The following is a 16,054-nucleotide window of genomic DNA, read 5'->3' on the forward strand; positions in this document are numbered from 1 at the left end:
TTAGATAAGTTCTAATTTAGATATCGTTTCGCTCGTATAATTGACAGATGCAACTAGATTCGGCAACCAATGTCACTTTGACGTTAGAAATATCGTAGATAGGAATCTAAATAAATGTCAATTTTGACATGTTGTTTAGTTATCGATATTTTACAGATATTTCCAAAATCTTAAACGTGTCTTAATCATTCTTTGAATCGTTTGTGCGGCGTCCCCCACGTGGCGGGCGAAAACGACCACTCCCGAGCATTCCCGAACATACCATTCAGACGCCGCGGGCGGCGGGCCGCTGTCGGCCGCGGGCGGCGGGTGAAAACGACCCCGGCCTTTGGTAAAATAGCGAGATATGTGACGTTCCACGGGTATAGGTACCTTATGACGGTTGGCGCTTACGCTGTTATTAACGACGTTCCAATACGGAGCTACGCAACATAAGCGCCAACCGCCATAAGGTACCTACTTTTAACCATGGAATGTTTTTTTTTAATACTACGTCGGTGGCAAACAAGCATACGGCCCGCCTGATGGTAAGCAGTATCCGTAGCCTATGTACGCCTGCAACTCCAGAGGAGTTACATGCGCGTTGCCGACCCTAACCCCCTCCCGCCCCTCGTTGAGCTCTGGCAACCTTACTCACCGGCAGGAACACAAAACTATGAGTAGGGTCTAGTGTTATTTGGCTGCGATTTTCTGTAAGGTGTAAGGTGGTTTTCTGAATGTCACATAAGTTCAGGAGGCCTCGTAAAGAAAGGACGCTTTCCACGATATTTATATGTACAAAGTGTTGAGTTATGTCACCAATTAACGTTCTAAAGAGTAGAATATAGTCGTTTGGTCGGTAAGCACATAAATCCACTTATACATCGATCTACAACAATACTTAAGATATAAGTAAATGTGTACTTAGTTTAGGTATTGTTATCAAATTTCTACTAGCAACAGAAAATACACATCTTTTGGATATTAAAGTTTTTAATTTAACTTTATTATGGGGGGAAAGGCAAATGGAAGAAATAGATGTGTACAATAGGAAATGTAACATGCTACTAAAGAATATTGATTTTCCCAATGCCTTGACCGGATGTTGTGATGGTTTCTGTCAAAATTTGGAACATAGAGAGGTAATAAATAAATTATATTCAGAAATTATTAGTGCTCTTAGCATAGCTTCTGTGTCATCAAAGGACAAACAATGTAACAGGCATAGGGGTAGGCAAGTAATGGGATGGAATAAGCATGTTGCCGCTGCTCATAGGGAGTCCAGGAGTAAGTTTCAGATATGGCAGCTTTTGAATGAACCACGTGCGGGTCCTGTGTATGAAGAAATGCGTAGTAGCCGACGTAGGTTTAAGGCCCAGTTAAAATGGTGTAAATCAAATCAGGAACAAATAAAGCTTGACAAAATTGCTTCTTTTCATTATAATAAGGACTTTCGTACTTTTTGGAAACATACAAATAAGCTGAACAATAGACCTGGACTGCCTGTGAGTATTGACAACATCACTGAGCCGAAGGACATTGCTAACATGTTTAGGGAGCATTTTTCTGTAAAATCACCGCTGACCATGAGTGCGGGGGTGCTTGGTGCTGGGGCTGACATGGCGGGGACTTGTGTTACCAGATTCTCTGCTACAAAGGTGGCTCGGGTAATTAAGGATATGAAGAGAGGAAAGTCCCCGGGCCATGACGGCTTGAGCATTGAGCATCTCCAGCATGCAGGGCCTCATTTGCCAAGGTTACTTGCAATGCTTTTTTCATTTTGTTTAACTCACTCTTTTGTCCCTAGTGAAATGATAAGAACGGTTGTTGTACCTATTATTAAGAATAAAACTGGAGATGTGTCATCTTTGAATAATTATAGGCCAATTTCACTAGCTACTGTTCTGTCCAAAGTGTTTGACAGTTTGCTTAATGCTGAGCTGGATAACTACCTGCAATTGCACAGTGCTCAGTTTGGGTTTAGGCCTGGCCTGTCCACAGAGAGTGCAATAATTTGCATGAAGGAAACTGTTAGATACTATACTAGTAGAAAAACCCCTGTATTTGCTTGCTATCTTGACTTATCCAAAGCCTTTGATTTAGTAAATTATGAGATTCTATGGAAGAAGCTTTATGATGCAAATGTACCTAAAGATATAATACATGTTTTTAGATATTGGTACTCTAGTCAAATTAATGTTGTTAGGTGGGGTGATACAATGTCTGATGAATACAGCCTTGACTGTGGGGTAAGACAGGGTGGGTTAAGTTCCCCTAAATTGTTTAACATATATATAAATGCACTTATCGAGAGGCTCAGCAGCATGCATGTTGGCTGTCGCATACAAGACACTAGTTTCAATAACATTAGTTATGCAGACGATATGGTGCTGTTGAGCCCCTCGGTCGGAGGGCTTAGGAAATTGCTAAATGTATGTGAGCAATATGCTATTAGTCATGGCCTTAAATATAACTGTACTAAAAGTGAATATATGATTTTTAAGCATAGTAATAAATGTAAGGATGATTTTCCCCCAGTATTGCTCAATGGCGTCCCTTTAAAACAGGTATCTGTATTTAAGTACCTAGGACATGTAGTGTGTGATAATATGAAGGATGACGAGGATATAAAAAGGGAGCGTAGGGCGCTGGCGACTAGAGCAAATATGCTGGCACATAGATTTAGGCGTTGCACCGCGCCAGTAAAAATAACATTGTTTCGAGCTTTTTGCACTACCTTCTATACATGTGCACTATGGACCAGCTATACGCAAAGGTCGCTAAGCGACCTACGTATCCAATACAACAATGCCTTCAGGGCACTGTTGCGGTTGCCTCGCTGGTGCAGCGCGTCCGGGATGTTCGCGGATGCGCGCGTGGACGGGTTCCAGGCCATCATGCGCGCGCGCTGCGCGGCCGCGCTGCGGCGCCTGCGGGGCAGCCGCAACAGTCTCCTGGCAATTATAGCTGACAGGCTTGACAGTCAGCTTCTTGTGCACTGGACCAGGGTACACTCAGTGGTAGCTACATACACACAATTCGCATGAGTGTATGTAGATATTACTGGTGTATGTGCCTGGCTCCAGTTTTAAACCCTTAAATATCGTAAGTCTAATTTATTTCAATAATAATTTAATATAATTTTTTAGAGTAAGTCGTACTAACACTGTATGGACCAAGGTCTGAAATAAATGATTTTTATTTTTATTTTATTTATTTTATTTATTTTATTTATTTTAAGATGAATCTTAGGAATATACTAGTGTTTAAGTACTATCATCATCTTCTTCGCGTTGTCCCGGCATTTCGCCACAGCTCATGGCCTGGGGTCCGCTTGGCAACTAATCCTAAGAATTGGCGTATAAACTAGTTTTTAGAAAAGCGACTCCCATCTGACCTTCCAACCCAGGGGGTAAACTAGGCCTAGGGATTAGTCCGGTTTCCTCACTATGTTTTCCTTCACCGAAAAGCGACTTGTAAATATTAGAGGATATTTCGTACATAAGTTCCGAAAACTCATTGGTACGAGCCGGGGTTTGAACCCGCGACCTCCGGATTGCAAGTCGCACGCTCTTACCGCTTGGCTACCAGAGCCTCTTATTTGTGTTTGTATAATCACCACAGTAAAAAAAAGGCATAAGTTTTAAATTAATAATTATTATCTTATCTTATCTTATTCACATAATTATTGCTTTTTTTTCGGCCCGATTCGAAGAATGATTAAGATACGTTTAAGACCTTGGAAAGATGTTTAAAAGATCGATAACCAAAGTAAGTGCTTGGTCGTAGAAAAAGTATTGTATGCAACGTTGTTTAACTAAGTCAAAAAATACTCGTGGCGTCTTTATTAACAATTTTCGGCTTCGCCTCAAATTGTTACTCACGCCACTCGCCTTTTTTGACCTCTCTTAAACAACGGTTGCATAAAATACTATTAAAAGATCGATAACTAAGCGACATGTCAAAATTGACGTTTATTTCGATTCCGCTGTGATCCCAATAAGATCTATCTACGCTTTCTAACGTCAAAGTGACAATGGTTGCCCGAATCGAGCTGCTTCTGTCAATTATACGACATACAAACGATATCTAAATGAGAACTTATCGTTATCGTATCTCATTCTTCGAATCAGGCCGTTAGTCATTCAAGAATAAACTGTGTATAATTAACTTTCCCCAGTTCCACCCACTCGGAAAGTAAACTCCACCTTCAATACTCTTAACTGCAATGTTATGATAGTAACTTTCACGACTTTGTCAAGGGACTTCACCTTTAGACACAGCTTACAACAACATAGTCACTTCAAATAAAAACGCTCTCCAAATCAATGAGTCAAATATGCTGCAAAAGGGGGCCAACCTCTGCATGAGAGATAATAAGCTGGGAACGCGCATACACCTTCATTTTGGTGTGTTAAAGGGTCCCTTAAAAGTCAACAAAATCTCGTGTGCGCGTCGATAGTTATTCAAGGTTAAATGGCACAAAATTTGGTTTTTCGCGTATTTCAAGATTTCTGTTGCTGCAATCACGTTATAAATAGAATTAACTGTGCAAAATTCACTTTTCACCCACTCGAAAATTAATAAACTCCACCTTCAATACGCTTAACTGCAACGTTATGATAGTAACTTTCACGACTTTGTCAAGAGACTTCCTTTAGACACAGCTTAGAAAAAAATAGCCACTTGATGTATATCGCTCTCCATTTAAACCAGAGAAATAAATAAATAGTAAAAGTGAGAGTAGTTGAGCCATTTTATTTACGCTCTAGATTTCCTAATACTAGTTAAAATTACCTCCAATTAAATTATATCATTTTTTAATGGAACAGAGTTGTTTTTTTTAAAGACGTAATTTTCAAGTAGTTTATTTAAATAACAACTGAATCTTCGAATTAGAGAAAAAAAACTTTGTTCTTATACCAATAATTCTGACTGCATTTTTTCTGTGTGTTACGTCGTTAGAGAATAAACTTGTACACTAAACTCAGATTTAGGATTTTCTATATTATTTCTACTCTGAATCACAAAATGTTTCAATCCTAGTAGGAAAAAAAATCCCAAGTTTTTTTTATTTCATTCCGCTACCATTATTCATAGACTATGCATGGCGGAACCGTAATGCAAGGAATGAAAAATGTATGGAAAGTTTAGGACACTTTTTCTTTTATAAGGATCGAAAAAACTCGTCAGTATTCGAAACAGAAAAACCCAAATCTGAAAAGTACAGTGCTACCTTTCTTTAGTTGTTACGCACGATTTTTACAGACTTTGTACATCTCATATTGTATCTACGTTATGTTTTTTTTTTCTCACCAGTCAACAACATTTTGGCTTCTCTCAAAAATAAATGCAGTTAATTTATTGTTTTCTTTGGTATTCCATATTTTTTGCAAAACTAGCTCTAACAAATCTATACAGGATGAATTTACGGGCTGAATATATAGGTCATACTGAGCAACTTTTACTATGGGACGAACCATGAAATCGTGAAAAAGAAAATTTACTTCCCCACAGAAAAAGTCAAACTCAACAGCAAAAATGTATAAAAAATAAACAATTTTTTTTATTCGCGATTACGTGATTGGTCCCCAAGTAAAAAGTTGCTCAGTATAACCTGTATATTACCCGACCCAACCCGTAAATTATTGCAGCTGACTAAATAAGTAGCCTGTTTAATTATGGTATCCCTAGGCAAGCCCTAGAACGGACTCCGCAAGGCAAGAGAGAATCAGGCCGTCTCAAACAGTCCTGGCGGCGCTCAGTGGCATCCGAGTTGACAGCAATCGGGCTATCATAGCCTGAGGCGAAGCACGCAGCCCAAGACAGACGAGATGGCGGCGCACTGTGGACGCCCTCTGCCCCACCTAGGGGACGTAGGACTTTAAGTGAAGTCAAGTTAATTATGGCGTTTTTTACTAAAGTGACTGCTCTGAACTACGCTGCGACCAACTTTACGGCACGTTTGGCATCCCGAGAGCACATAACCCCGGCAAGTAAGTGGATTGCCGCTGCTCGAACTCCCCACTTTTATAGGTATTCACATTTTAACCTCTATGCGGAAGATGATAAAGCACACATTAATAACCCCCCATTTTATAGTAAATATTCTTTGATAATATGACAAACGTGTAAAAAAATCTTACCCCCGTTAATCTATTCAGCGCTTATCACGAAACGTTGTCAATGTGCTTCTACGAAGCATTTCCGTTATATACCGGAAAAACCATGTTATCGGCTACGACGTAGCAGTACCGAAGCTCAGCTGTTGGCCCGATTCGAAGAATGAGATAAGATAACGATAAGTTCTGGTTTAGATCAGTTCTCATTTAGATATCGTTTGTATGTCGTATAATTGACAGAAGTAGCTCGATTCGGGCAACCAATGTCACTTTGACGCTAGAAATATCGTAGATAGATCTTATTGGGATCACAGCGGAATCCAAATAAACGTCAATTTTGACATGTCGTTTCATTATCGATCTTTCCAATCTTAATCATTCTTCGAATCGGGCCGTACAAGGCATTTCCGCTACAGACCGGGAAAACCATGTTATTAGTTACGACGTAGCACTACCCTAGCTGAATGTTATTAATTTCAACTGTTCACAACAGTTATGACCTCGTAGCACGAAGTCATTATGATCAAGTTTTGCTACGCAGCGTAGCACTATTTCGTAGTACCTTGCTACAAACATGTCGCTCCATAAGCTCGTAATTCTAAGAAAACCGTTATAACGTTATGAAATAAGTTTTGGGCAAAAATTTGATTTTTGGTACAAGACTACAAGTACAATTTTTCTTTTCACAGGCAACTTTTTTCTTTTAATCATCGAGACAATTCTAATCTCCCAACCAAAGTAGTTAGTTTTAGTTTGTTCGTTTTATCACAAAGTTCCCATGGCTACATCCAGTCTCCATCATCAGATCAGCTCTATGTCATTTTAATATTGCATAGTCATCCGATTTACATACGTATGCAAGATTTCAGCTCAATCTGAGATCGGAAAGTTGGTCAAATTAAGCTTCCAAGATTTGACCCTCACTAACAGGGCAAGTTAAATAAAAGCTGGATATTATAACGTTATTTTTAATTTGTGTTTGAAGTTCCGTATACGTAGCTGTATAAAATAACGGTTGAAAAATATATGAATTATGTTTCAATAACGTTATATTGCAACGAGTTTCGTAAAAATAACCGTTTAAAAAATAACGGTATTTTAAAGTGTCTATAAATTTACCAGCGCCGTCGGATTGTACGTGGAGATAACGTTATAAAAATTAACGTTACAAGAATATAACGTTATTTTAAGATATCTGTAAACTTACCAGCGACGTCGGACAGAGTAGCGTTGGGTGCGCATTTCACGAAGTCCGGGAAGAAGTTCACCATTATTATACCGCCATTTTCTTTCTGCAATTAAATAAATAAATATATATGAACAATCTGACACAGATCGATCTAGCCCCAAACTAAACATAGCTTGTAATATGGGCCCTAGGCGCCGATATACATACGCTTATAGATAACTACATACTTATACGCGGTGTAACATGAAAAAACCAAAAGATTTTAACAGTGTATTCTAGATCACATTTAGAGACTAACATTTGTTTTCCTTCTTTTGACTCAGAGGTGCGTGGTTAAAACATTTCGTTTTCCTTGTGTTACACCGAGTATAAACACACACGACTCAGGAACAAATAACTGTGTCCATCACACAAATAAATGCTCTTATCGGGACACGAACCCGGGACTAAGTTTAACATTCAATCCGGAGGTCGCAGTTTTGTGAACACATCATAGAGGGTTTATGATATTGTGGGTATGTACAGACGGCAACAGATATATCGGAGCGGCCGAGATGCTCACAAATGTGTGAACACGCCTCTATTGTTAGTGCGTGTTTAGATATTTTTTAGCACCTCGGAAGCTCCGATATATCTGATTGCGACTGTACCTACATTCCCGGCCAAAAGTATGGAAACAAGCTTGTATTACAATAGAAAATGATGCATTTTTAAGCGATGGAATTTTTACTACTCATTTACAATTAATAAAAAATGGAAAAAAATAAGACATTTTAAAAGTTAATAACTCAAATTATGGCTACGATAGTTGCCAGTTAAACATTTTGTACTTATGGCAACTAGAACTAACTAGTACTTATGGAAACTAGTTTCGAAGGTCTTCTGCTCGCACGATTTAAAACTGGCCACCAAAATTTCAGTGTACATGGCGATCGTGCTGCCAAACCTTTTATACTCTTCCGAGACGTGGTGCGTGTACCGTCATCACATTCGTACCTTAGACTGGTTCCACCTCATATGCTTGCGTAAGATCATGAACATCAGATGGTTTGATCGAGTACGGAATACCGAAGTTCTGCGACGAGCCAAGGTCGGTGGAATAGAGGCTTACATAATGCGTCGACAGCTTCGGTGGTGCGGTCACGTATCGCGTATGCCGGAGGAGAGAGTGGCGAAGCGCATCTTTTATTCTGAACTAGAGGAGGGTAAGCGGAAAGTTGGCGGACAACTCCTCCGGTACAAGGATGTTCAGAAAAGACACATGAAAAGATGCAACATTGACGCCTCTCGGTGGGAAGGTTTGGCAGCACATCGTCCTGAGTGGCGCAGGCTGGTGCAGGGCAATGTGCGCGATTTCGAGGAGCAACGTAAAGCTGACCTCGACGCTAAACGCGACGAGCTGAAAACGCGCCAGCCTGCGTCCATTCACTACCACTACCTAGCTGGTGTCCTCACGTGCCCTCAATGTGCGCGGGGGTTCACCTCAAAGATCGGCTATGTCAGCCATCTTCGGGCGCATGAGCGCCGAGCTAACTAGGAGTCGAAGTGGTCGCCATGGTCGAAATCGGCCGGAAAGATCATCACTTATGGCAATTAAAATGGTATAATTATGTAACTTTAATTTATTTTTTTAATCTTGTTAACGATATTTAGGGTGTTTTGATATTAAGCGAGTATTTTCAATGTTTTGGGGTTGCCTGATGTAAGTTTTAGGTTATAAACAAAGAATAAAGAGGTATTAAAGATTAAACAAAGAATAAAGCGGTATTAAAGAGGTATTAAAGATTACAACCTTGTTTTCATAATTTTAGCCTTGGGTGTATAGATAACACAATCACACGAATAGCACGAATCTTTTTCTAATTCTTACCAGAGAGTGAATGATGTCGGTCGGCACATTCCTCTTATGCGCGCAGAGACTATACACAGAGGAATGACTGAAGATGACAGGGGCCTTTGACAGTTTGATCGCGGCCCGGGTCGTGTTTTCACCCACGTGTGACAGGTCCACCAGCATCCCGAGCCGGTTCATCTCTTTCACCACTTTCTGTTGACAATGGAAACATTTCTTGAGGGGATGGAACATCGAATAACTAAAATCAGGTCGTGTAAAAGTCCTTTTTTAGTTTTTCGCGAATTACTCGTAAACGGTGGTTTGTAGCAAAAAAATGTTCTTAAACAGAAATAATTTACATAAAATTTTCTACAAAAAAGGTTATATACGTTTTTTCGCTAGGATTAATATTTAATGAGATATGAAGGGAAACTCAAGGTCAACCCTCCATGGCACTTTAACAACTGACCGGCAGGATCATTAAAAAATCGGCCAAGTGCGAGTCAGACTCGCGCACGAAGGGTTCCGTACCATTATCTAAAAATCACTTTTAATTATTTATTTTATTCTGTTTTTAGTATTTGTTGTTATAGCGGCAACAGAAATACATAATCTGTTGCAATTTCAACTGGCTAACTATCACGGTCCATGAGATACAGCCTGGTGGTAGGGTCCCGTTTGACCCTTTGGGTACGGAACCCTAAAAAGGACCTTTACACACACTCCTAAAGTCATAATAGTTAAATATAAATATTTGAGTTGGGTTTCGGATTTTTATAATACTCGTAAATTTTATTAACGCTTTTTCTGCCAAAGACGTCAACGCTGCTACAGATTAACTAACTGGCGACTGAGATTATAATGCTATCTCCTTTATCCTTGTTACGACCAACCAAGAGCGAAAGAGATGGCATTATGAACTTAGGGGTCCATATTGGGTTGCATAAAAGTTTAAGTCATATCTTTGATACGCATAACAACTTGTGTCATAATCATCATTCATCATACAAATGAAAAGTCATATTATATTGTGTCATACATTATTAGCCACAATACTTGATGACATACATAGCAGTTTTCATATATTTTTTGTACATACCTAACGAACCTAACCTAAAATTTTATGCGAATTAAATTTATGACTATTAAAATCATGACATAACTCATTTATGACAAAAACCCAGTTATGCTCGGGAATAATGCTGACTAAGGATTTTTATGACTTAAAGTTATATCCTGGTATATATGGTATATATTAAGTATATATTAAGTCCTGGTTGCTGTCATTAGACTATGTACAAACTGAAAGCATCTTACCCTGATTTACTCACACACACACACACACACACACACACACACACACACACATCTACACAAAAAATATATATGTAAAATAAATTGCATTGTATTCTTATTAGAATGGCATTTGTTTTATAATATTAAAACAAGCCTTAATTATCTACTTTAAGTCTAAAATGAAAATGGTTAATGTCTTAATAGTTACTAATTATGTTTGGGAGAGGACACTGACTTCTGTAACACAGGTTTTTACCTAGCTCAGAAGTCAGGGACTTCAACACTAAAATGTACTTACCTTAATGCCAATATTTTTTTTTTATTATTATTTTTTTATTATTATTATATGCGTAACGTTTTATGACAATTAAAAATATGACAAAAGTTGTTAAGCGACCAGAGGGAGTCCCCCTGACTCGGCACTTAGTTTTGCGGCAAGTATAGTCGCACGGTCGTGGTTGTGAATCACTTGGATACAGTTAAGGAATCGTGCCGTCGCGGCGTTCATTTCCTTTTGAACGATGGGCCAAATATCAGGTACGTACGGTGTTTGGTCCGAGTACAAGTGTGAGCGTATTTACATTATCGGATGTAGGATCTACATCCACAATGTACGGCTGCGTATGCCGGTGTAGTTGCAAACTGCGCGCCGCGCCTGCTTCGGACTACTGCAAAAATTATTCCTCCACATCTAAGTAAATAAATAAATAAATATTATAGGACATTATTACACAAATTGACTAAGTCCCACAGTAAGCTCAATAAGGCTTGTGTTGAGGGTACTTAGACAACGATATATATAATATATAAATATTTATAAATACTTAAATACATAGAAAACACCCTTGACTCAGGAACAAATATCCATGCTCATCACACAAATACATGCCCTTACCAGGATTTGAACCCGGGACCACCATCATTTTTAGTCATTAGTTTTAATTTTTATTGACTTTTTTTATTAATTCTTTTATTTTTATTGTCTTTAGTAATTAATATAGCTTTTAAGTTCATACTAAAAACGTTATGGATCAAGGATCTGAATTAAACGGATTTTTTTTAATAGGATTAACATATCTAATAATCAAAATTCGTCAAGTCACCCGTGACTTGTACCACAAAGCAATTCATACAGCTTCACGCCTCCCTTAATATGGTGATGAGTTTCTTTACGAGTTTCAATTAAAATTAGTGCCCTCATGCGCCGACAGAGGGAGGGCTGGGGGTTGAATGTAGCGAAGTAAGCACTGATTTTACAAATGGTTCAACTACCTAAAAAACGTGGTACTTTTATGTGGTAAATGTTCTCTCATTTACAGAAATGATGGGTAACGGGATACTTAGTAGAATGCCCAAGTTGCAAAATGTGCAGGCCACGTAAAATGAGCAGAAAGCAAAATGTGCAAAATTCATAATGAGAAGATCGCTAAATGTGCAGATCTCATAATGAGCAGATCGCAAAATGTGCAGATCTCATAATGAGCAGGTCGCAAAATGTGCAGATCTCATAATGAGCAGGTCGCAAAATGTGTAGATTTTGAAATATATACTAAGAGCTTATATGCCATGATGACAATCGTTTGCTGAAAATGAATCGAAACGCTATCCGTCTCTTTATTGCACTAATATGGAAGAGTAATAGAGAGACGGAAAGCGTTTTCTGCAAACGATTGTCAACTTAGCTTAGCACCCAGGCACAAAATAAAAAATAAACAGAAGGTCCGCTCCCACCGTTCTTGAAAATACATACCTATACTTGCCCGACTCACTAGGGTTGCTTCTGTATTAATTTCGAATTTTAAAAAGGAGTGGGTAATATAAGTTTACAGACATACATACATCGATTCGTTTAGGTATACATACATCTTATCATGTTTACATTCCTTAGAGACTGCATTTTGAGTTTGACGTACATGACAGTAGGTACCTACGTAGCGGCGGGGACGTCAAGTGAGCAACGCGCACACAGCGCGACTAAGCTCTGCCCGAGAGTTCCCGAGAACGCCTGTAAATGTAACGTCTGTGTGCGTAAATGTCACGTCTGTGTGCGTGCGGCGAAGATGGCACTTTGTACTGAGCGGACTCTCTACTCCGGCGCGCGCCGCCGCTATTTACTTTGTGACCCAGGTAAGTTTTGCTCAGGCAATTTTTTGTGCAATGTTTAGTGGCTTGCTATTATTTTGAGACCATACTGTGCTTGTTTTATGAGCAAACTAGCGATCCATCCTGGCTTCGCATAGGTTACACAAAACCTTAACAAATTATACACCTAAACCTTCCTCAAGAATAGGTGAAAACCGCATAAAAATCCGTCCAGTATTTTGAATTTATCACGAACATACATATACACAGACAGATGCGACGCGGACTTTGTTTATGATTATGAGTTGTAGTGGTAAAGACATATATGAGGCAGTACTTTGAAATATGCTCGTCGGCCTTTTTCCGGTTAAAGTAGGGACGACACACAAAGCAAACGATAATACGATATGAACCTTTCACGACCGGCATTTTTTACGATTTGCACATTTCGCGAACTGCACTTTTTACAACTTGCACATTTCGCGACCTACTCGTTTTACAATTTGCACATTTCGCGACCTGCTGGTTTTACAATTTGCACATTTCGCGACCTACTCGTTTTACAATTTGCACATTTCGCGACCTACTCGTTTTACAATTTGCACATTTCGCGACCTGCTGGTTTTACAATTTGCACATTTCGCGACCTACTCGTTTTACAATTTGCACATTTCGCGACCTACTCGTTTTACAATTTGCACATTTCGCGACCTGCTGGTTTTACGATCTGCACGTTTTACACCTCGCACCTTCTGCGATTTGTACGAGTGCTCATTTTGCGGCTTGAACATTCTGCTATGTATCCAGAGGGCGCTGTTATTCTCATGTATAGGGTGACAGTTCAGTTTAGTATGAAAAATTTTGTTCCAATGAAATTCCGCAATATGGCGCGTAATAATATATTACTGGCAAATAAATGTTGAAAATTAAGCAGATATGTCTGCATTTTTATTAAACTCTATATTTATCTATCTTAGGCTAGGTTTTTTGTAGGTTACCTAGATGTAAAAGTAAAATACAAAAATAATACAAAATACATATAAACGTATTATAAAGGGCCTAAGCTGCCGGTGGTCAGGGTCACAGAAAGAGGAACCTAACATACTATTAATTTCTTTTTGTTTCAATTTGTTTGTAGTGCTATTTTTAGTAATGCTAGTTTAGTTTGTAGTGCTAGTTTTAGTCTACGATTATTTACCCGACATTTAGTAAACAACTGACATTTTGAAATTGTAATTTAATTATAGCTATACCGCACATTTAAGTCTATCTTAAATTAAGAATATGGTATTTTTATTTGACGTGTAAAAATCTGTATTTTTTTTACCAATAAAAAATCTGAATCTGAATCTGAATCTAATCCTATTTTTGTTTCAATTTGTTTGTAGTTTTGCAGTGACTTAGTATTATTAGATATTAAGGATTGTACGAAAGATCATTTGATAGAATATTATGTGTTTATGATTTTCGAACGATTCATTGACTTTCATTTTTTTTAATATTGTAAGTGTCAGATAGAGTTCCCGCGGTTTTAGAGGATTTTGACATTGACGTTTTGGGTTGGTTGTTGAAGTTTGTGAGAAAAAGACTGGTGCAGTGCATTAAGAGTTTTATGTTATTAAAATTATAAACATATCTGTAAAAGTGTAATAAACATTTAAAAAGTAACTCGGTGTTTTAGTGAAAAGCTATTATCAGAAGTGACAACTCGAACAATGAGCCGTAGTCGTAAGAGAACGAAAAAGCGGAGCCGGGATCGGTCTAGTTCCGAGACATCTACGACATCGGTTTCTTCGGAAGATAGACGACACGCTCACAAACGCAGAAATACACGGTACAAGACGCGAAAACACAGTAGACATCATCGCCGTCGGCACAGGTCATCGAGCCGTGTAATACGAGTGCAAAGGCCGTCAGTCCAAAGATCGTTGGTATCTGTAGATCAACTACCACCAGTATTGGGTTCTACATCAGCGGTGTCACAGTCGCAGACGTCGGATAGAACTTCACTGCAGCCAGCGCAGAACACGACGCCGACGCTTGGTGAAGTTAGTGGCGGTAATCGTATACCTGTTGTGGACCGAGGTAATAGTGATGACCGCCGCGATAATACGTCTACTGGAACACTTGACGTACAACCGGAATTACACACACAAGGTCAGACAAGCACTTTACCGTCGAACGTGTTGTTAAACTTGAAAGACGTTTCCCAGTTGATAGAAATGTTGGTCAAACCCGGTACACCATCAACTTTTAATAGCAATATGACTATAATACCAGAATTTAACCCAGCATTAAAGAACAATCGCATAGACCAGTGGTTGTTAAAAGTTGATGAGTGTGCAAAGATATATAAATGGGATGAAGCTCACATTATTCATTATGCACTTCCAAAGCTAGTTGGAAGTGCAAAGGATTGGTATCAAGGCCAGGCGTCCATCTTGCATACCTGGTCGGAATGGCAAACACTATTAAAAAAAGCCTTCCCCACAGAGATTAACTATGGAGTACTTTTAACAGAAATGTTACAAAGGCGGTTAAAACATGGTGAAAATTTAGACAGATATTTCATGGACAAAATGATGCTGCTTAATGCTTGTGACATTTCTGGTAAAAAGGCTGTAGACTGTGTAATCTTAGGAATAGACGATCGCACTATTCGAGCCGGTGCTTCATCTGCTCGATTTGATGAACCTGAAGACTTGCTAAAATACCTGAAGGATGTATGCACAGAGAATTCTGATATGTATAAGGCTAGGAGTGCGAATACATTTAATAAAACTAATGAACAGGGGAACAAATCAGTACAAGGTACAACAAAATCAGGAAACACCGTCATTTGTTTCAACTGTAATGATAAGGGGCACAGGGTTAGACAATGTCTCAAACCAATAGTCAAATGTAACATTTGCAAACGATTTGGCCACACGGATGAAAAGTGTGCTTTTAAAAACAATAATAACAATGAAAAACGCGTACTTTTTATTGACAGTACAGCTCCTGCTGCGAATGCCAAATATTATAAACCGGCATGCATAAATAAAATACATACAGTAGAATGTTTTGTCGACATGGGGAGTGATTGTTCCCTAATACAAAAAGACTTGGTTGAAAAGTTAAATCTACCCATATCATTTGACAATTTACCCGTAGTGCAAGGTTCAGGGTCATACATTCCGATATTAGGTACAACCTCTTTTACGGTACAAATTGATGCTGTAGAAGCCAAAATTGAGGCTCATGTTGTTGAAAATAAGTATGTACACCGATCATTATTAATTGGGCAAAATTATACGGAGTTGCCCCATGTAATCATTACTAAAACAGGTAACACATTAAAAATCATGTCTCGTTTAGAGGGCTCAGAATTGCCACAATATGATCCTGAACTGTTTGAGAACCAAAAATCTGAATTGTACGTGGCCTGTGATTCTGAAATAAGTGATATAGGTTTACTAGGATGCTATAGCAAAAACTTAATTGAAAGTGATATATATATAAAGGGAAGTTATCGTAACATTAATGGTATGGAATACTGTGTTCAGGAAGGAG

The 16,054-nt window shown here is 38.7% G+C and overlaps 1 protein-coding gene across 2 annotated transcripts in view; it reads right to left on the reverse strand.

The window, feature by feature from the left end:
* Positions 1 to 16,054, reverse strand: part of LOC133526623 (dipeptidase 1-like) — a 314,385-nt gene that overhangs the window by 44,677 nt on the left and 253,654 nt on the right. For both annotated transcript variants that reach the window (XM_061863317.1, XM_061863320.1), the window contains exons 8-9: positions 9,161 to 9,337; positions 7,309 to 7,393 (exon numbers count right to left, since the gene is read on the reverse strand). In XM_061863317.1, the coding sequence (XP_061719301.1) occupies positions 7,309 to 7,393; positions 9,161 to 9,337 (262 nt within the window). The remainder of the gene's footprint in view (positions 1 to 7,308; positions 7,394 to 9,160; positions 9,338 to 16,054) is intronic.

This window comes from Cydia pomonella, chromosome 1, assembly GCF_033807575.1.
Source record: "Cydia pomonella isolate Wapato2018A chromosome 1, ilCydPomo1, whole genome shotgun sequence".
NCBI classification, from domain to species: Eukaryota; Metazoa; Arthropoda; class Insecta; order Lepidoptera; family Tortricidae; genus Cydia; species Cydia pomonella.